Genomic DNA, 18125 nt, shown 5'->3' with positions numbered 1-18125 from the left:
AGGCAGAGAGAGAGAGAGCGTGGGGAGAGGCAGAGGGAGAGCGAGAGCGTGGGGAGAGGCAGAGGGAGACGAGAGCACGGGGAGAGGCAGAGGAGAGCGGAGAGCACGGGGAGAGGCAGCGAGAGAGAGAGCATGGGGAGAGGCAGAGGGAGAGGGCAGAGGAGAGAGAGAGCACAGGGAGAGGCAGAGAAAGGCAGAGAGAGAGCACGGGAGAGGCAGAGAGAGAGCACGGGGGAGAGGCAGAGAGAGAGCACGGGGAGGAGAGAGAGAGAAGAGCGGGGGAGAGCAGAGAGAGAGAGAGCTGTGGAGAGGCAGAGGGAGAGCGTGGGGAGAGGCAGAGGGAGAGCGAGAGCACGGGGAGAGCAGCGAGAGAGGAGCATGGGAGAGGCAGAGAGAGAGAGAGCGTGGGAGAAGGCAGAGGGAGAGCGTGGGGAGAGCAGAGGGAGAGCGAGAGCACGGGGAGAGGCAGCGAGAGAGAGAGCATGGGGAGAGGCAGAGGGAGAGAGAGCGGGGAGAGGCAGAGGGAGAGAGAGCACGGGGAGAGGGCAGCAGAGAGAGAGAGAGAAGCGCGGGAGAGGCAGAGAAGAGGCAGAGAGAGAGAGCGTGGGAGAGGCAGAGGGAGAGAGAGCGGGGAGAGGCAGAGAGAGAGAGAGAGAGCGCGGGGAGAGGCAGAGAGAGAGGCAGAGAGAGAGCACGGAGAGGCAGAGAGAGAGCACGGGGAGAGGCAGAGAGAGAGAGAGCGTGGGGAGAGGCAGAGAGAGAGAGAGCGGGGAGAGGCAGAGAAGAGGCAGAGAGAGAGCGCGGGGAGGAATACTGGGGAGGCATACTGACCTGCTGGAGGAACATCTGGAGTTGTTCCTGGCTGAGGATCATGCTGGAGCCCTGCTGGCCTGTGAAGAGCACCCTGCTCCCAGGGCTGTGCTGCTGGGCTAGGTGTGGGACCAGTGTGGTGGACACAGATAAGGCCGGAGAGGAGGAGGGGACAGACATGGCCATGGAGACAGAGGGCCCAGCTTGCATAGAGAGGATGGAGGAGGGCTGAGGGGCTTGTCCAGGGTGGGCTGCTTGGTCTGTACAACTCCCCAGCATCGGCACACTCCCCCCAGGCTGGCCCTGTGCAATGGCAGCAGCCCCACCCACCCCGCTGCTGGGAACGCCCCCTGGCTGTGGCTGCAGAGCGGGCTGCAGGCTGACAGCAGGACTCAACCCTTCTACCTGGCTCAGCATGGCCAGGGAGTTGTGCAAGGGCATGCCCTGGATCACTGTGTGGGCCTGGTGGCCCGTGACTGGGTGGCTCTGGCTCTGGGAGAGGGTGACAGGCATCTGGAAGAGCTGATGTCCCACCCCCATCTGACCCGGCTGCAGCTGGAGGTGGCCCTGGAGCAGAGGGTGGCCCTGAGACGTCAGCACCTGGCCCAGGTTGATGTTCTGGTGCTGAGCCAGGATCTGGTTGGCTATCAGCTGGCCCCCAGGCCCCCGGGAGGTGATGATGTGGCCCCCAGGGTGCTGCGTGAGGATCTGACCCCCGGCTAGCTGCTGCGGCAAGAGGAACTGGTGGTTCTGCCCCCTCAGCATGATGCTGCCGGGCTGGTTGAGCAGATGGACACTGAGCGCTTTCCCAGAGGGGTGGTGAGCTGTCTGCTGTTTGAACAGTGCCTGCTGGGNCAGCATGATGCTGCCGGGCTGGTTGAGCAGATGGACACTGAGCGCTTTCCCAGAGGGGTGGTGAGCTGTCTGCTGTTTGAACAGTGCCTGCTGGGAAACCCCTGCCTGAGAGGTCAGGACCACATTAGAGCCAGGCTTGCCTGTCAGGAAGGCTACATTCTGGGCAGCGGAGACAGGGACCTGACCCCCAAGAGCCTTGTTGCCATCGTTCTGGAGGGTGTGGGTCTGCTGCTGTTTGAACAGTTTGGGCTGGATGGCTGCGCCCCCCTGAGGGGGTTTGGGCTGGATGGGGGTCGGGGTTCGCTGTATGATCAGGTTCTGCATGACCTGTCCTTGGGGATGGTTCTGTTGACCCATGCTTCCAGCAGCAGTGATGGTGTTACTGTTAGTGCACAACGCCGGGCCGTTTAAAACTGGAGATCCCAGAGTAGCTTTGCCCCCTTGGATCAGAAGTCCCCCTCCCAGTCCGCCCTGCCCACCTGCCCCCTGTGCCTCGGGGCCAGGCTGGTGCAGCTGGTATCCTCCCATACCCTTCGCCAGGATGGGCTGTCCTGATTGGTTCATAGTCATCACAGTGGGCTGGCCCATCACCTGTATCTGTCCCAGTCCCAGGTGTCCTGACTGACAGCCGTTTGGTAGAGCCTGGAGGGAGGTGATTGGCTGAAGGGTGACGTTACCCAGGCCTGCCACCTGCTGCATGAACGGCTGCATACTGATGGTCTGGGCCTTGTTCATGACCTGGGGCCCAAACTCCAGGCCCTGTTGGTCCAGCACCGAGCCCAGCATGTCAGCTGTGGCCTGGGGAGGGGTGGCAGAGGAGTCTGGAGCTCCAGGGAAGATGGGGAGCCCCACCCCCACAGCGGTCTCTCCAGGCCCAGTCAGGCTGTCTGTACAGGGCAGGGTCTGGACCACCTGAGTCAGGCCTGGCATGGTGAGGTCGAAGGAGCCCAGGTCCAGCTCTGCCTCAGCCTCCTGCAGGCTCTGCTCTGTAATGTTAGCCTCCGCCAGGCTCTGCTGCAGGATGTCACATGGCTCCATGGTGTTGCTACCGCTACCGCCCGGCGACCCGCCCAGGATGACATCATCTTCCAGGAAGTCCAGGTCCACACTGATCCGGGGCAAGACTGGCTGCTCATTGGACGGCAGCTGGACTGGGGGCAGGACCTCTGGAATGTGGCACTATGAGAGAAGAGGGAGAAGGTCTGTGATGGAGGATGAGAGAGGTCTGTGATGGAGGACAAAAAGAAGAGAGAAGAAGAGAGTGAAGGTATGTGATGGAGGACAAAAAGAAGAGTGAGAAGGTCTGTGCCGGAGGACAGGAAGAGAAAAGGTCTGTGCCGGAGGACAGGAAGAGAAAAGGTCTGTGCCGGAGGACAGGAAGAGAAAAGGTCAGTGGCCTTGGAGGACCCACGGAAAGAGAAAAGGTTCTGTGGCCACGGAGGACAGAAGGTGAGAGTCGTCAGACCAGGGAGCAAGGTCGTTGTGCGGAGGACAGGAGAGAGAAAGGTCTTGTGACGGAGGACAGGAAGAGAAAAGGTCTAGTGCGGAGGACAGCGAAAGGAGAAAAGGTCAGTGCCGGAGGCCAGCGAAAGAGAAAAGGTTGTGCCGGTGGACAGAAAAGAGCAAAAGGTTCTGTGCCGGGGACAGGAAGAAAAAGGAATCTGTGCCGGGTGCGACAGGAAGAGAATAAGGTCTGTGCCGGATGGACAGGAGAGGGGGCTGCGGTGCACTAGTTTGGGTGGGCTCATTCCGACTGGGCTTGCTGTCGCTGCGCGCTCGGTCGCTACTGTCGCTGTCTTGTTTTACCGTTTCGTTGAAGAGGAGTGTACCGTTCAGGCTTCATGGTTTATTTTTTGCAATTTTTGGTTTTTTTTTCTTAGAAAGGTATGTGCCGGAGACAGGAAGAGAAAAAGGTCTGTGCCGGAGGACGAGGAAGAGAAGCGGATCTCGACGGCGGAACGAGGACAGGTGAAGAGAAAGCGATCTCTGACGGAGGACGGGGAGAAGCGATCTCTGACGGAGGACGGGGAAGAGCGATCTCTGACGGAGGACGGGGAGAAGCGATCTCTGAACGGAGGACGGGAGAACAGCGATCTCTGACGGAGGACGGGGAGAAGCGATCTCTGACGGAGGACGGGGGAAGACAAGCGGATCTCTGACGGAGGACGGGGAGAAGCGATCTCTGACGGAGGACGGGGAGAAGCGATCTCTGACGGAGGACGGGGAAGAAGCCCGATCTCTGACGGAGGGACGGGAGAAAGCGATCTCTGCGGGGGACGGGGAGAAGCGATCTCTGGACGGAGGACGGGGAGGAGAAGCGGGAGTCTCTGACGGATGGACGGGGAGAAGCGGGATCTCTGATCGGAGGACGGGGAGAAGCGATCTCTGACGGAGGACGGGGAGAAGCGATCTCTGACGGAGGACGGGGAGAAGGCGATCTCTGACGGAGGACGGGGAGAAGCGATCTCTGACGGAGGATCGGGGGAGAAGCGATGCTCTGAGCGGGAGAAGACGAGAGGAGAAGCGATCCTCTGAAGGAGGACGGGGAGTACAAGCCGCATCTCTGACGGAGGACGGGGAGAGACGCGATCTCTGACGGAGGGACGGGGAGAAGCGATCTCTTGACGGAGGACGGGAGAAGCGATCTCTGACGGAGGACGGGGAAGAAGCGCGTCTCGACGGAGGACGGGGAGAAGCGATCTCTGACGGAGGACGGGGAGAAGCGATCATGCTGCACGGAGAGGTCTCTGAGAGCGAGAGGACGTACTGGTGACGGAGGACGAGGATAGAGCGAGCGGATCTCTGACGGAGGACGAGGAGAAGCGATCTCTGACGGAGGACGAGAAGATCTGACGGAGGACGAGGAGAAGCGATCTCTGACGGAGGAGAGCGATCTCGACGGAGGACGAGAAGAATGTCTTGACGGAGGACGAGAAGAAGCGATCTCTGCGGAGGACGAGAAGAAGAAGGAGAAGATCTGTGATGGAGGACGAGAACAAGAAGGAAAGATCTGTGATATGGAGGACGAGAACAAGAAGTAGAAGATCTGTGATGGAGGACGAGAACAAGAAGGAGAAGATCTGTGATGGAGGACGAGAACAAGAAGGAGAAGAGAGGAAGTCTGTAGAGGCCTTGTGTATGGAGGACGAGGAGAAGAGAGGTCTGTGATGGAGGACGAGGAGAAGAGAGGTCTGTGATGGAGGACGAGGAGAAGAGAGGTCTGTTGAGGGAGGACGAGGAGAAAGAGGAGTCTGTGATGGAGGGACGAGGAGAAGAGAGGTCTGTGATGGAGGACGAGGAGGAAGAGAGGTCTGTGGATGGAGGACGACGGAAGGAGGAGGTCTGTGATGGAGGACGAGGAGAAGAGAGGTCTGTGATGGAGGACGGGAGAAGAGAGCTCTGATGAGGGAGGGACGAGGAAGAAGAGAGCTCTGTGATGGAGGCAGAGGAGCGAAGAAGAGAGGTCTGTGATGGAGGACGAGGAGAAGAGAGGTCTGTGATGGAGGACGAGGAGAAGAGAAAAGGTCTAATGGAGGATGAGAAGAGAGAAAGTCTATGAGGTCTAGAAGGAGACGGTCTGTGATGGCGGACGAGAAGAAGAGAGAGAAGGTATGTGATGAGGACGAACAGATGAGAGAAGGTATGTGATGAAGGACGAGAAGAAGAGAGATGGTCTGAAGGAGAACGGGAAGAAGAGAGATCTGATGGATGGCGAGAAGAAGAGGGAGAAGGTCTGAAGGAGAACGAGAAAAGAGAGGTCTGATGAGGACAAGAGAGAGAAGGTCTGGTGGAAGACGAGAAGAGAGAGAAGGTCTGAAATGAGATTAAGAGATGTCGGATGGAAGACGAGAAGAAGAGAGGTCTGATGTAGAACAAGAAGAAGAAAGAGAACGTGATGGAGGACGAGAAGAGAAAAGGTCTGTGAAGGAGGACGAGAAGAGGAGAGAGAAGGTCTGATGAAGACGAGAACAAGAGAGGTCTGATGTAGAACAAGAAGAAGAAAGAGAACGTGATGGAGGACGAGAAGAGAAAAGGTCTGTGATGGAGGACGAGAAGAGGGAGGTCTGTGAAGAAGAACGAGAATAAGAGGTCTGTGATGGAGGACGAGAAGGAGAGAGAAGGTCTGTAATGAGGATGAGGAGAGGAGAGAAGGTCTGTGATGGAGGACGAGGAGAAGAGAGAAGATCTGATGAGGACGATGAGAAGAGGGAGAAGGTCTGTGATGGAGGTAATGAAGCAAAGCGATGAGGAGAACCGAGTAGAGTAGAGAAGGAAGGGGTTGACACAGGCTTCAATCGTGGAGATGTTGACCAGAAAGGCCCTCCTAGACCACTATAGTGTTAGGCCTCCCAGCCAGTGGGAGGAAGTGTGAGGTGACATGATGGGAGAGAGTTGCATGCTACATGTACATGTACGAATGGAGACAGGAGGGTCAGAGGTTAGAGGTTAGAGGGCCTTTACTCACCCCAGCGCCAGAGAAGAAAGAGCTGGTGGGATCGCTCGAGCCATCCAATAGGTCGTCAGTGTCCAGCTAGACAGACAGAACGACAGACAAAGCCAGGACAGAGGGGAAACAGAGACACGACAAAGTCCAGACAAGCGGGGAAAACAGAACGACAGACAAGCCAGGACAGAGGGGAAACAGAACGACAGACAAAGCCAGGACAGAGGGGAAACAGAACGACAGACAAAGCAGGACAGAGGGAAAACAGAACGACAGACAAAGCCAGGACAGAGGGAAACAGAACGCCAACAGACACAACAGGCCAGAGGGAGACGACACCCGCCAGACAAGGATAGAGAGCCGGGCAGACAGAGAGAGAGAGAGCCGGGCAGACAGACGAGAGCGAGAGAGGCCGGGCAGACAGAGAGCGAGAGAGCCGGGCAGACAGAGAGCGAGAGAGCCGGGCGACAGAGAGCGGAGAGAGCGGCAGACAGAGAGCGAGAGAGCCGGGCAGACAGAGAGCGGAGAGAGCCGGGAGACAGAGAGCGAGAGAGCCGGGCAGACAGAGAGCGAGAGAGCCGGGCAGACCCACCAGTGACCCAGGATTGAGGAGGGGCAGCAAAGTGGTTTAGAGGTGAGAGGGATAGAAAGGAAGGAACAAACAGAATCAGAAGAGGGCTTGCGTTAGATTAGTACTGGTCATTGTGGATTAATAAAGTGAAAAGACACAGTTGAAATCCTAAAGATCCCTCACATATAGATCCCTCATGAAGCAAGAAACCACAAGCAGCAGCAAAGCCCATTGAAACAGAAACACACACATCCCTTTAGATAAGCATATGAGATGTGTGTGCAGTAGTCAGTGAACTTGTTGAACTAAATGGTCACTTTGTCTCCATGCTCAACAGAAGTAGAGGTTATCTGGTGCCAGTAAGTCAACCGCGTCCGTCCTCAGTGCGTCAGGTCAACCGCGTCCGTCCTCAGTGCGTCAGGTCAACCGCGTCCGTCCTCAGTGCGTCAGGTCAAACCGCGTCCGTCCTCAGTGCGTCAGGTCAACCGCGTCCGTCCTCAGTGCGTCAGGTCAATCGCGTCCGTCCTCAGTGCGTCAGGTCAACGCCGTCCGTCTCGTCAGTCGTCCGTCAGGTCAAATCGCGTCCCGTCCTCAGTGCCGTCAGGTCAACCGCGTCCGTCCTCAGTGCGTCAGGTCAACCGCGTCCGTCCTCAGTGCGTCAGGTCAACCGCGTCCGTCCTCAGTGCGTCAGGTCAATTCGCGTCCGTCCTGCGTCAGGTCAACTGCTATGAAATAATCCAGCTAACTCCTTAGTTTGGTAAGTACAATAGAGGCATCATAACCATCCTTGCAGGGAAATAGCAGCCACTTACATGGGTGTCTAATCCATGAAGAAAATCGTTGAGTGCTTCTGGGTCACTGTGAAGAGAGGACCATTGGTCAGACAGACATTACTCACTGAGGTCACATCTACATTGCCTTCAGAAAGTATTCATACCACTTGACTTATTACACATTTTGTTGTGTTACAAGCTGATTTACAGAAGTATTCACACCCCCGAGTCAATACATTTAGAATCATCTTTGATTACAGCTGGGAGTCGTTCTGGGTACGTCTCTCAGAGTTTACCACACCTGGACTGTACAATATTTACATTCACATTTGACATTTCAGTCATTTAACAGACGCTCTTAACCAGAGCAATTAAGGTGAAATGCCTTGCTCAAGGGCACAATGACAGATTTTTCACCTAGTCTGCTCAGGGATTCAACCAGCGACCTTTAGTTTACTGGCCCAACGCTCTTAATCTGGGCGGCTAGACTACCTGCCTGTGGGGTACTTTAGTTTACTGGCCCAACGCTCTTAATCTGGGCNCAACGCTCTTAATCTGGGCGGCTAGACTACCTGCCTGTGGGGTACTTTAGTTTACTGGCCCAACGCTCTTAATCTGGGCGGCTAGACTACCTGCCGCCCAGATATTCCCATTACTATTTTCAAAATTCCTCAAACTCTGTCAAATTAGTTGTTGATCATTGCTAGAAAACCATTTTTAAGTCTTGTCATAGATTTTCAAGTAGATTTAAGTCCAAACTGTAACTCGGCCATTCACTGTCTTCTTGGTAGGCAACTCCAGTGTAGACTTGTGTAGGCCTGTGTTTTAGGTTATTGTCCTGCTGAAAGGTGAATTCATCTCCCAGTGTCTGGTGGAAAGCAGACTGAACCAGGTTTTCCTCTAGGATTTTGCCTGTGCTTAGCTCTATTCCGTTTCTTTTTATTTACAATCATAACGATAACATGATGCAGTCACCACCATGCTTGACAATATGGTAGTCACATTTWGTATTCAGGACAAAAAGTGAATTTCTTTGCCACATATTTTGCAGTATTGCTTTAGTGCCTTGTTGTAAACAGGATGCATGTTTTGGAATATTTGTATTCTGTACAGGCTTCCTTCTTTTCACTCTGTCAATTAGGTTAGTATTGTGGAGTAACTACAATGTTGTTGATCCATCCTCAGTTTCCTATCACAGTCGTTAAACTCTGACTCCGTAACCATTGGCCTCATGGTTAAATCCCTGACTGGTTTCCTTACTCTCACCTTTGCAGTGACTGGGTGTATTGATACACCATCCAAAGTGTAATTAATAACTTCACCATGCTCAAAGGGATATTCAATATCTGCTATTTTTTAGGTGCCCTTCTTTGTGAGGCGTTGGAAAACCTCCCTGGTCTTTGTGGTTGAATCTGTGTTTGAAATTCACTGCTCGACTGAGGGACCTTACAGATAATGGTATGTGTTGGATACAGAGATGAGGTAGTCATTCATAAATCATGTTAAACACTGTTATTTCACACAGAGTGAGTCCATGCAACTTATTATGTGACTTAAGCAAATGTGTACTCCTGAACGTATTTAGGGTTGCCGTAACAAAGGGGTTGAATACTAATTGACTCGACATTTTTTATTAATTTGTAAAAAATAAAAACAATTCCACTTTGACAAGATGGGGTACTGTGTGTAGTCCAATGACACAACATCTCAATGTAATCCATTATAACATTTAGGGTCTAACAACCAAATGTGGAAAAAGTCAAGGGGTGTGAATACTTTCTGAAGTCATTTTATATATATTTTTTTTTTAACTAGGCAAGTCAGTTAAGAACAAATTCTTATTTACAATGACGGCCTACCGGGGAACAGTGGGTTAACTGCCTTGTTCGGGGACAGAAGGACAGATTTTTACCCTGTCAGCTCGGGGATTCGATCCAACAACCTTTCGGTGTGAACCAATGTCTTGGCCAGATATACTAGATGGTGTGTAGTGTGGATATTAGAACATATATCAATACTTTGAAGAAGATAAACGTATAACAGCTTGGATATGAACTCACCAAATGACATCTAGCAGGCACCTGCCATCTTCATCGTCCATGTCAACTGAAAACACATAAACATCCCCAACAATATTTAGTTCATTACATCAATCATTATATTCACCACCCATATACATAGAGGTTCTTCAAACAATTTCCTTCAGAGTATCTATTCAGATAGTGGTAAACAGACTGATGACAGTACTGCCCGTCTATTGGGGGGAGACGGGGAAGTCACTGCAGTGTAACTCTGTGTAAAGTGGTAGGCTATATATCATATCAAACAGAGTTTGTGTAATACTTTTGGCAAACAAACATAGTTTCAACAAGAGGTGTATATGGGACACAAAGATTCTATCAACTATAAACACACACTATCTAACTATATATACATACACTATCAACTATCTATATAGCTAGCTTTAAGCACCAGCTGTCAGAGCAGCTCACAGATCACTGCACCTGTACACAGCCCACCTGTACATAGCCCATCTGTAAATAGCCCATCTAATCTACCTCATCCCCATAATGTATTTATTTATTTATCTTGCTCCTTAAAACCCCAGCATCTCTACTTGCATATTCATCTTCTGCACATCAATCACTCCAGTGTTTAATTGCTATATTGTAATTACTTCGCCACCATGGACTATTTATTGCCTTACCTCTCTTATCCTAACTCATTTGCACACACTGTATATAGACTTTTTCTACTGTATGTTTGTTTACTCCATGTGTAACTCTGTGTTGTTGTTTGTGTCGAACTGCTTCGCTTTATTCTTGGCCAGGTCACAGTTGTAAATGAGAACTTGTTCTCAACTAGCCTACCTGGTTAAATAAAATGGAAATAAAAAATAAAAATAAATAAAAATATCTGTCTATATATAACTATCAACCATACATACACACGATCAACTATACAGTTGAAGTCGGAAGTTTACATACACATTAGCCAAATACGTTTAAACTAGTAAAAATTCCATGTCTTAGGTCAGTTAGGATCACCACTTTATTTTAAGAATGTGAAATGTCAGAATAATAGTAGAGAGAATTATTTATTTCAGTACCTTGACTTTGTTGTCCTTAAGCCATTTTGCCACAACTTTGGAAGTATGCTTGGGTCATTGTCCATTTGGAAGACCCATTTGCAACCAAGCTTTAACTTCCTGACTGGTGTCTTGAGATGTTGCTTCAATATATCCACATAATTTTCCTATCTCATGATGCCATCTATTTTATGAAGTGCACCAGTCCCTTCTGCAGCAAAGCACCCCCACAACATGATGCTGCCACCCCCGTGCTTCACGGTTGGGATGGTGTCCTTCGGCTTGCAAGCATCCACCTTTTTCCTCTAAACATAACGATGGTCATTATGGCCAAACAGTTCCATTTTTGTTTCTTCAGACCAGAGGACATTTCTCCAAAGAGTACAATCTTTGTCCCCATGTGCAGTTGCAAACCGTAGTCTGGCTTTCTTTTTTCCCCTCTACTATTATTCTGACGTTTCACATTCTTAAAATAAAGTGGTGATCCTAACTGACCTGAGACAGGGAATTTTGACGAGGATTAAATGTCAGGAATTGTTTAAAACTAAGGTGTATGTAAACTTCCAACTTCAACTGTACATACATGCATGCATAAATACACACACACAACTATAGACAATCTACATATACACTACTGATCAAAAGTTTGGGGTCACTTAGAACTGTCCTTGTTTGTGAAAGAAAAGCAAATTTTTTTTCCCTTAAAATAACATCAAATTCATCAGAAATACAGTTTAGACATTGTTAATGTTGTAAATGACTATTGTAGCTGGAAACGGCTGATTGTTTATGGAATATCTATATAGGCGTACAGAGGACCATTATCAGCAACCATCACTCCTGTGTTCCAATGGCAGGTGTGGCAGATGAATCAGAATTAGTTGGGTAACATAGATAATTACGATTTTCTATTTATATAATATGCTTATGTGAGATACTTGGACTATAGTGTTGGAAGTTGCACTTTTCCCTCAGCTAGGGCTCAGTCACTTGGGGCCCAGAGAGGGGAGAGGTTAGGCTTGTCTTTTACATGTCCCTGGTGCTATGCAGAATATCCGAAAGGGAAGAGGACAGGAGGGAACATTGTCTTCCTATGTGAATGTGTCTTTACCTATTCTTAAACCATGTGAAGGGATGGCGTGATTAATGGGGAACCAATTACTTGTCTCAACAATGTCTGTGCGCTTATCCTGGGATAGTGTATGACCTAGAGGCTCACTCACCTCAGTGAGCTTGACCAGGAGTGGGGTCAAGAGGGGGTTTACTTGAGATGGGAGTATCTAGAGTTGACAATTGAGTTATGCCTTGGATGAGGTAATGTTTTTGTACTATGAAGTACCAGGAACGAGATTAGAAGATCTGTGGTTCGTCATGTAAGTTGAGAGGCGTACCTTGGCTATAAAAGATCTTTGTATTTTTCTGTAGTCACTCTCAAAATTCATTATAGATAGTGAATTGTTGAAAGTTAATCAAGTTTAATTTATATAGCCCTTCGTACATCAGCTAATATCTCAAAGTGCTGTACAGAAAGTCAAAGGCTAAAGCTTAAAGCTCATTAAAGATGTAGTTTAAGTATAACTCTGACTGTGTGTGAAGTTTGTCTCTCTCTCTCGCTCTTCATTTGGTAATACAGAAAAATGCCACCACACGTTGTGTTCGCTAATCCAAGTTGATCATTTTAAAAGGCTAATTGATCATTAGAAAACCTTTTTGCAATTATGTTAGCATTGAAAACTGTTGTTCTGATTAAAGAAGCAATAAAACTTCACTTCTTTAGACTAGTTGAGTATCTGGAGCGTCAGCATTTGTGGGTTCCATTACAGGCTCAAAATAGCCAGAAACAAAGAACTTTCTTCTAGAACTCATCAGTCTATTCTTGTTCTGAGAAATGAAGGCTATTCCATGCGAGAAATATGCCAAGAAACTGAAGACTTCGTACAACACTGTGTACTACTCCCTTCCTAGAACTCCGCAAACTGTCTCTAACCAAAATATAAAGAGGAGTGGGAGGCCCCGGTGCACAACTGAGCAAGACAACAAGTACATTAGAGTGTCTAGTTTGAGAAACAGACGCCTCACAAGTCCTCAACTGGCAGCTTCATTAAATAGTACCAGCAAAACACCAGTCTCAACGTCAACAATGAAGAGGCGACTCTGGGATGCTAGCTTTCTAGGCAGAGTAGGGAAAAAAATGCCATATCTCAGACTGACCAATAAAAAGAAAAGATTAAAATGGGCAAATGAACACAGACACTGGACAGAGGAACTCTGCCTAGAAGGCCAGCATCCCGGAGTCCCCTCTTCACTGACATTGAGACTGGTGTTCTAGCAGGGCAGAAATTTGACGAAGTGACTTGTTGGAAAGGTGGCATCCTATGACGGTGCCACGGTGAAAGTCACTGAGCTCTTCATTAATGCCATTCTGCTGCCAGTGTTTGTCTATGGAGATTGCATGGCGGTGTGCTCGATTTTATACACCTGTCAGCAACAGGTGTGGCCGTAATAGCCAAATCCACTCATTTGAAGGGGTGTCCACATACTTTTGTATATATAGTGTATCATGACAGCTGTGATGGAAACATGAAGTTTCAAAACAATTTTATATGCCGACAGATCATTTGTTCCTTTGAAATGGTAGGATCTTTTTGTGTCTGAAATGAATTATGCGTGAAATGGCGGCTATAACAACCACCATGTGGAAGTAAACTTGGAGTCACTTGATGACATGGTGTGTGGTCCTCCCACTACGACTCAGGAAACCATGCAGTTTATTAGGCTACACATGAAATAAGGTATGAAGAATTTCACAGGGTGGTGAAAGTGCACTGGGATCTCCGTTACAATAAATATCGAGGGTCTTATTCTTGACTAACGTTTAAAAAAATCTCTCTCTTATCCACAATCTCATGTAGACTAGCCTTTTGAGCTCTATGGACATTATCCAACATGTTACTGGGCCCACCCATAACTACAGCCATACTCTGGACCGGGTTATTACCAAGGCACTTTCTACTGGGCCCACCCATAAACTACACGGCCAATACTCTGGACTGGTTATATTACCAAGGCATTCTCACTGCCCACCAATAACTACAGCCATACTCTGGACCGGTTATTACCAAGGGCCTTTCTACTGGGCCCACCCATAACTACAGCCATACTCTTGGACTGGGTTTACCAAGGGGCTTTTCCTACTGGCCACCCATAATACCACGAGCCATACTGGACCTGGTTTATACCAGGGGGCTTTCTTAACTTCGGGCCCACCCATAACCAAAGCATACTCTGGACCTGGTTATTACCAAGGGCTTTCTACTGGGCCCACCCATAACTACAGCCATATCTGGATCGGGTATTACCAAGGGGCTTTCTTCGGGCCCACCCATAACTACAGCCATACTCTGGACCGGGTAATTACCAAGGGCGCTTTCTACTGGGCCCACCCATAACTACAGCCATATCCTGGACTGGATTACCAAGGCTTTCTACTGGGCCACCCTATAACTACAGCCATACTCTGGACCTGGTTATTACCAAGGGGCTTTCTACTGGGCCACCCATAACTACAGCCAATTCTTGGACCGGTTATTACCAAGGGGCTTTCTACTGGCCCACCCTATACACCACAGCGCATACTCTGGACCTGGTTATTACCAAGGGCTTTCTACTGGGCTCACCCATACCACAGCCATACTCTTGACCGGTTATTACAAGGGCTTTCTACTGGCCCCCCATAAACCACAGCCATATCTTGGACCGGTTATTACAAGGGCTTTCTACTGGCCCACCCATAACTACAGCCATACTCTGGACCGGGTTATTACCAAGGGACTTTCTACTGGGCCCACCCATAACTACAGCCATACTCTGGACCTGGGTTTAACAGGGACCTTGTCTTAGATGCCCAGGTACTCCCACCCATAACTACAGCCATACTCCCAGGTAAGAAGTTTTAGGTTGTAGTTATTATAGGAATTATAGGACTATTTCCCTCTATACCATTTGTATTTCATTAACCTTTGACTATTGGATGTTCTTATAGGCACTTTAGTATTGCAAGTGTAACAGTATAGCTTCTGCCTATCACCGCTCAGTCAGATACTTAGATACTTGTATGCTTGTATAATCAGTCAGATTATATGCAACGCAGGACACGCTAGATAATATCTAGTAATATCATCAACCATGTGTAGTTAACTAGTGGTTATGATTGATTGTTTTTTATAAAGATAAGTTTAATGCTAGCTAGCAACTTACCTTGGCTTACTGCATTCGCGTAACAGGCAGTCTCCTTGTGGAGTGCAACGAGAGAGAGGCAGGTCGTTATTGCGTTGGACTAGTTAACTGTAAGGTTGAGCTGACAAGGTGAAAATCTGTCGTTCTGCCCCTGAACAAGGCAGTTAACCCACCGTTCCTAGGCCGTCATTGAAAATAAGAATGTGTTCTTAACTGACTTGCCTAGTTAAATAAAGGTATAAAAAAAAAAATCTAAAAAAATTATTTCAAAAAATCAAATAAATTGGCAAATTGGCGCACAAAAATCACGATTTCCCATTGTTATGAAAACTTGAAATCGACCCTAATTAATCGGCCATTCCGATTAATCGGTCGACCTCTAATACAGACGACAGGGAGCATACAGACCTCTCTGTCTAAGAAGAAAGCTGCATACTCTTATTTAATTACAAAGCAATCTAACAGAAACTCCCCCTATAAGTAACATCATTAATTAAGATAAAAATTCTAAGTTACCAAACCCGTTGACAGGAATGGATAACACTAGAGATCCCTCCAATCTCCACAGATTTGGGAAAATCTGCAGGGGGGGGGGGGTTGCCCCTAATTTGTGGAACAATCTGCAGAGTTCAAGGCAGCTAGATGGGCTGGTGCCACTCAGGCAGCTAGATGGGCTGGTGCCACTCAGGCAGCTAGATGGGCTGGTGCCACTCAGGCAGCTAGATGGGCTGGTGCCACTCAGGCAGGATGAACATCTGCCTAGAAGGCCAGGCATCCGGAGTCCCTCTTCACTGACATTGAAGACTTGGGTTCTAGCAGGGCAGAAATTTTGACGAAAGTGACTTGTTGAAAGGGTGCATCCTATGACGGTGCCAACGGTGAAAGTCACTGAGCTCTTCATTAATGCCATTCTGCTGCCAGTGTTTTGTCTATGGAGATTGCATGGCGGTGTGCTGATTTTTATACCACCTGTCAGCACAGGGTGGCCGTTAATAGCCAAATCCACTCATTTGAAGGGGTGTCCCATACTTTTGTATATATAAGTGTATCATGACAGCTGTGATGGAAACATGATTTCAAAAACAATTTTATATGCGCGACAGATCATTTTGTTCCTTTGAAATGGTAGGATCTTTTTGTGTCGAAATGAATTATGCGTGAAGAATGGCGGCTATAACAACCACCATGTGGAAGTAAACTTGGAGTCACTTGATGACATGGTGTGTGGGTCCTCCACTACGACTCAGGAAACCAATGCAGTTTATTAGGCTACACATGAAATAAGGTATGAAGAATTTCACCAGGGTGGTGAAAGGTCACTGGGATCTCCGTTACATATAAAATATCGAGGGTCTTATTCTTGACTAACGTTTAAAAAAATCTCTCTCTTATCCACAATCTCATGTAGATAGCCTTTGAGCTCTATGGACATTATCCAACATGTTACTGGGCCCACCCATAACTACAGCCATACTCTGGACCGGGTTATTACCAAGCACTTTCTACTGGGCCCACCCATAACTACAGCCATACTCTGGACTGGGTTAATACCAAGGGCTTTCTCCTGGGCCCACCAATAACTACAGCCATACTCTGACCGGGTTATTACCAAGGGGCTTTCTACTGGGCCCACCCATAACCACAGCCATACTCTGGACCTGGTTATTACCAAGGGGCTTTCTACTGGCCCACCCATAACCAGCAGCATAATCTGGACCTGGTTATTACCAAGGGGCTTTCTACTGGGCCCACCCATAACCACAGCCATACTCTGGACCTGGTTATTACCAAGGGGCTTTCTACTGGGCCCACCCATAACCACAGCCATACTCTGGATCGGGTTATTACCAAGGGGCCTTTCTACTGGGCCCACCCATAACTACAGCCATACTCTGGACCGGGTTATTACCAAGGGGCTTTCTATGGCCCACCCATAACTACAGCCATACTCTGGACCTGGTTATTACCAAGGGGCTTTCTACTGGGCCCACCATAACTACAGCCATACTCTGGACCTGGTTATTACAAGGGGCTTTCTACTGGCCACCCATAACTACAGCCATATCTTGACCGGGTTATTACCAAGGGGCTTTTCTACTGGGCCACCCATAACCACAGCCATACTCTGGACCTGGTTTTACCAAGGGCTTTCTACTGGGCTCACCCAATAACCACAGCCATCACTCTTGACCGGTTATTACCAAGGGCTTTCTACTGGGCCCACCCATAAACCACAGCCATACTCTGGACCGGGTTACTTACCAAGGGGCTTTCTACTGGGCCCACCCATACCCACAGCCATACTCTGGACCGGGTTATTACCAAGGGCTTTCTACTGGGCCCACCCATAAATACAGCCATACTCTGGACGCGGGTATTACCAAGGGGCCTTCTACTGGGCCCACCCATAACTACAGCCATACTCCCAGGTAAGAAGTTTTAGGTTGTAGTTATTATAGGAATTATAGGACTATTTCCCTCTATACCATTTGTATTCATTAACCTTTGACTATTGGATTTCTTATAGGCACTTTATGATTGCAAGTGTAACAGTATAGCTTCTCTGCTATCACCGCTCAGTCAGATACTTAGATACTTGTATGCTTGTATAATCAGTCAGATTATATGCAACGCAGCAACGCTAGATAATATCTAGTAATATCTCAACCATGTGTAGTTAACTAGTGGTTATGATTGATTGTTTTTTATAAAGAATAGTTTAATGCTAGCTAGCAACTTACCTTGGCTTACTGCATTCGCGTAACAGGCAGTCTCCTTGTGGAGTGCAACGAGAGAGAGGCAGGTCGTTTATTGCGTTGGACTAGTTAACTGTAAGGTTGAGCTGACAAGGTGAAAATCTGTCGTTCTGCCCTGAACAAGGCAGTTAACCCACCGTTCCTAGGCCGTCATTGAAAATAAGAATGTGTTCTTAACTGACTTGCCTAGTTAAATAAAGGTATAAAAAAAAAAATCTAAAAAAATTATTTCAAAAAATCAAATAAATTGGCAAATTGGCGCACAAAAATCACGATTTCCCATTGTTATGAAAACTTGAAATCGACCTAATTAATCGGCCATTCCGATTATCGCGTCGACCTCTAATACAGACGACAGGAAGCATACAGACCTCTCTGTCTAAGAAGAAAGCTGCATACTCTTATTTAATTACAAAGCAATCTAACAGAAACTCCCCCTAAAAGTAACATCATTAATTAAGATAAAAATTCTAAGTTACAAACCCGTTGACCAGAAATGGATAACACTAGAGATCCCTCCAATCTCCACAGATTTGGGAAAATCTGCAGGGGGGGGGGTTGCCCTAATTTGTGGAACAACTGCAGAAGTTCA

The 18125-nt window shown here is 48.4% G+C and overlaps 1 protein-coding gene and 1 long non-coding RNA gene across 2 annotated transcripts in view; one reads left to right on the top strand and one right to left on the bottom strand.

Moving 5' to 3' along the window:
* The window catches only part of bicra (BRD4 interacting chromatin remodeling complex associated protein), a 57070-nt gene that overhangs the window by 30752 nt on the left and 8193 nt on the right, over window positions 1-18125 (bottom strand). Inside the window, 4 exon segments of the mRNA XM_070439227.1 lie at window positions 649-2844; window positions 6131-6196; window positions 7493-7538; window positions 9514-9559. Coding sequence (XP_070295328.1) covers window positions 649-2844; window positions 6131-6196; window positions 7493-7538; window positions 9514-9554 — 2349 coding nt within the window. The 5' untranslated portion in view covers window positions 9555-9559.
* Window positions 4804-5202, top strand: LOC139024436 (uncharacterized). The gene is made up of 3 exons (XR_011475750.1): window positions 4804-4883; window positions 5006-5034; window positions 5129-5202. It is a non-coding gene; the product is annotated as an uncharacterized lncRNA (long non-coding RNA).

Source organism: Salvelinus sp. IW2-2015, unplaced genomic scaffold, assembly GCF_002910315.2.
Source record: "Salvelinus sp. IW2-2015 unplaced genomic scaffold, ASM291031v2 Un_scaffold1500, whole genome shotgun sequence".
NCBI classification, from domain to species: domain Eukaryota; kingdom Metazoa; phylum Chordata; class Actinopteri; order Salmoniformes; family Salmonidae; genus Salvelinus; species Salvelinus sp. IW2-2015.
This window is presented reverse-complemented; position numbering and strand designations above follow the sequence as displayed.